Consider the following 2516-nt stretch of genomic DNA (forward strand, 5'->3'; position numbering starts at 1 on the left):
TATCGTTGAAGACACGTTCAACAGATCAAGATGAAACATCAATTTGACTTGAATTAATTAAAATTAGTTAATTGGAAGGGCAGGCCATGATGGTTCAGTGATTTAGGTTACCACTATTACAACATAGTTGCTTCTTGCCAATCTATGACGGTGAAAAGGCTACTAATGTAAAGCAATTCAGATTTGTCAATTAAATAATTTATTTTTATTTTTTATAAAAATATATCAATTATTTTGTCATATTTACTTCGTTTAACTAATTTACGGGGAACATCTGAATTTATGCATTAAGCAATTGAAATTTTACGTAGACTCTTAAATTACGCTCGAAGGAAACACCAATTTGTTAATGGGTGTTTAGTTTGTGGTAAAACGGCTACAACTCTGATGTATCACCACCAGTGACACTGTTTGACATTCGTGCAACGGAGGAAGAAGACCCAAAGATGTCACCAGCAGAGCTCGTTTGCGGCACAACACTCCGTCTTCCCGGAGATTTTTCAAATCCACGGCCAGACGCAACCGAGAACAAACACAAACGTGAGTTCCATCCCAAAAGACCTCTTCACCACTGCAACCTCCCTACGATTAATCCTACACAGTGGCGAAACGACACCCGATAAAATAAATAAATTGATAAATAAATAAATAAATAGATAAATAAATAAATAGATACATAAATAAACGAATAATGTCTGCTCACAAAGATTTTATTATTAACGTCACACTCCTTTTTTTCATGCTGTTAGATATATACCTTCAGCTTGCTCTTCATTCGTCCCGAATCGTTCGTAAAATTTTCGGAAACCACCTTTAACAATTTACTAACATTTTACGGTAGTAATCAAATTTTACGCTTGTGATAAATGAGTAACTAGCTCTTTTGTTGTATATGTATATATAAGCCAGTGAAACATTAAACATGTGGTAGGCATTTAGCATTTTTAGCATTTAGGCATTTTATTTTACTTAATAAGCTGCTTTATCTACTACTTTGTGAATCCTACGTGCGAATCAGTTGGAAATTGATTTCACGATGAAACTGTTGGTATTATCCTTGCTGGTTTTGATCCAGATATCTGGTTCTGCCAGAGCTACTCAAAGTTCGTACAGGCATTTAAAAATTTGTTTTGCAGATTTATGTATAATTCATAATATTGATGTTAATAATATAATAATAATAGTAATATTAACATAATAAAATTATCTAATGCAGGCCATCAGGGATATGGAATACCGGAAATCCCGCCTGGCATGTTCTGGAACTGTGCTGATATAAATCCTTGCGTCAAATCAAACTATTTGTATGGATTGTATTTCTATTTCCCACATGAATCGCCAAACAAATTTGTGCAGTGTGGTAATTCTAATCAGTGTTTCGTAATGAATTGTCCAGCAAGTTTAGTATGGAGCAGAATTAATCAGACGTGTACTCGGCCTAATTCTAATTAGAGGACGTTAAGGCTGGATGAAGTTGTGGTGAAAGTTGGATGGATTTATTCAATTAACCGGTATTTTTAAATTACAAAAAATTGCACTCAACATTTTGTAAAAACGGACTTTATGCCAAAGTTGATGACATTTAAATATATTCGCGAATAAATTTGAAACTTAATTTTGTCTTTGACTTTGAATAAAGATATAAATATTAGATGTTTTGATCAAAAGAATAACAACTAATGAGTTAAAATTTGTGTTAAGTACGTTATTACCCTATATCGTTGACCCGCCCATAACAACCGATAGTTTAGAAATCTCAAGTTATAATAAAAAATTTTTTGTCCATTTGTTTTTGAAAGTGTGTGTTTAGCCTTTGTCTCGATCCATTTAGGTAAGATTTGATGAAAGAGGATTTAAAATTATTATTTAATCAATTTATTGTTATTTTTAATTATTTCAATTTGATATCAACTCTATATAGCTGATTTTGGTATTTATTTCAAATCAGTAATACACGCATAGGTACACGGACGCCAACATACATAGGCACAAACATGCACACGTACATCAACGCATACATGATAATCATGAACTAAAAACATGTCGTGTAAGGAAACGACCTTGACATCTAAAAAACTGATGATCATGGACTCACAAAATATCAAGAAAGGAGCCGACCTTGACATCTAAAAAACTGTTTAAAATCATTTCATTTCATTGCGATATCAATAATGGCCCAACGATTGTGGCCCAACTAACAAAACCAAAATTTGTTAGTTGAACTGAATATAGAGGAGTTGATTCCAATTAATAATATATATATATATATATATATATATATATATATATATATATATATATATATATATATTTTTACAATATTCTATAAATTCTACCGAATGTTTGGCGTTAATATGTTTGTAGTTCGTTTTTTCGATTTTTCTCACTAAAGTTTTTTGGTGAACGTTTGGTTTATTAAAATCAAAATAAACTTATTTTTCGAATTCATGCTGCAAATACGGCCATATTTCGATTCCGAATGAATCATCGTCAGTGCTCCTTGCTGTATATATAGG

At 31.8% G+C, this 2516-nt stretch overlaps 1 protein-coding gene across 1 annotated transcript; it reads left to right on the forward strand.

Annotated features, from left to right (window-relative positions):
• Positions 1–1036: 1036 nt before the first annotated feature.
• HELRODRAFT_159937 (hypothetical protein) lies at positions 1037–1452 on the forward strand (the record flags this gene model as incomplete). Its single annotated transcript, XM_009016979.1, has 2 exons — positions 1037–1103; positions 1217–1452. The coding sequence occupies 2 exons, from the start codon at positions 1037–1039 to the stop codon at positions 1450–1452; spliced, it is 303 nt and encodes a 100-aa protein (XP_009015227.1).
• Positions 1453–2516: the final 1064 nt, after the last annotated feature.

Source organism: Helobdella robusta (genome assembly GCF_000326865.2).
Source record: "Helobdella robusta unplaced genomic scaffold HELROscaffold_2, whole genome shotgun sequence".
NCBI classification, from domain to species: domain Eukaryota; kingdom Metazoa; phylum Annelida; class Clitellata; order Rhynchobdellida; family Glossiphoniidae; genus Helobdella; species Helobdella robusta.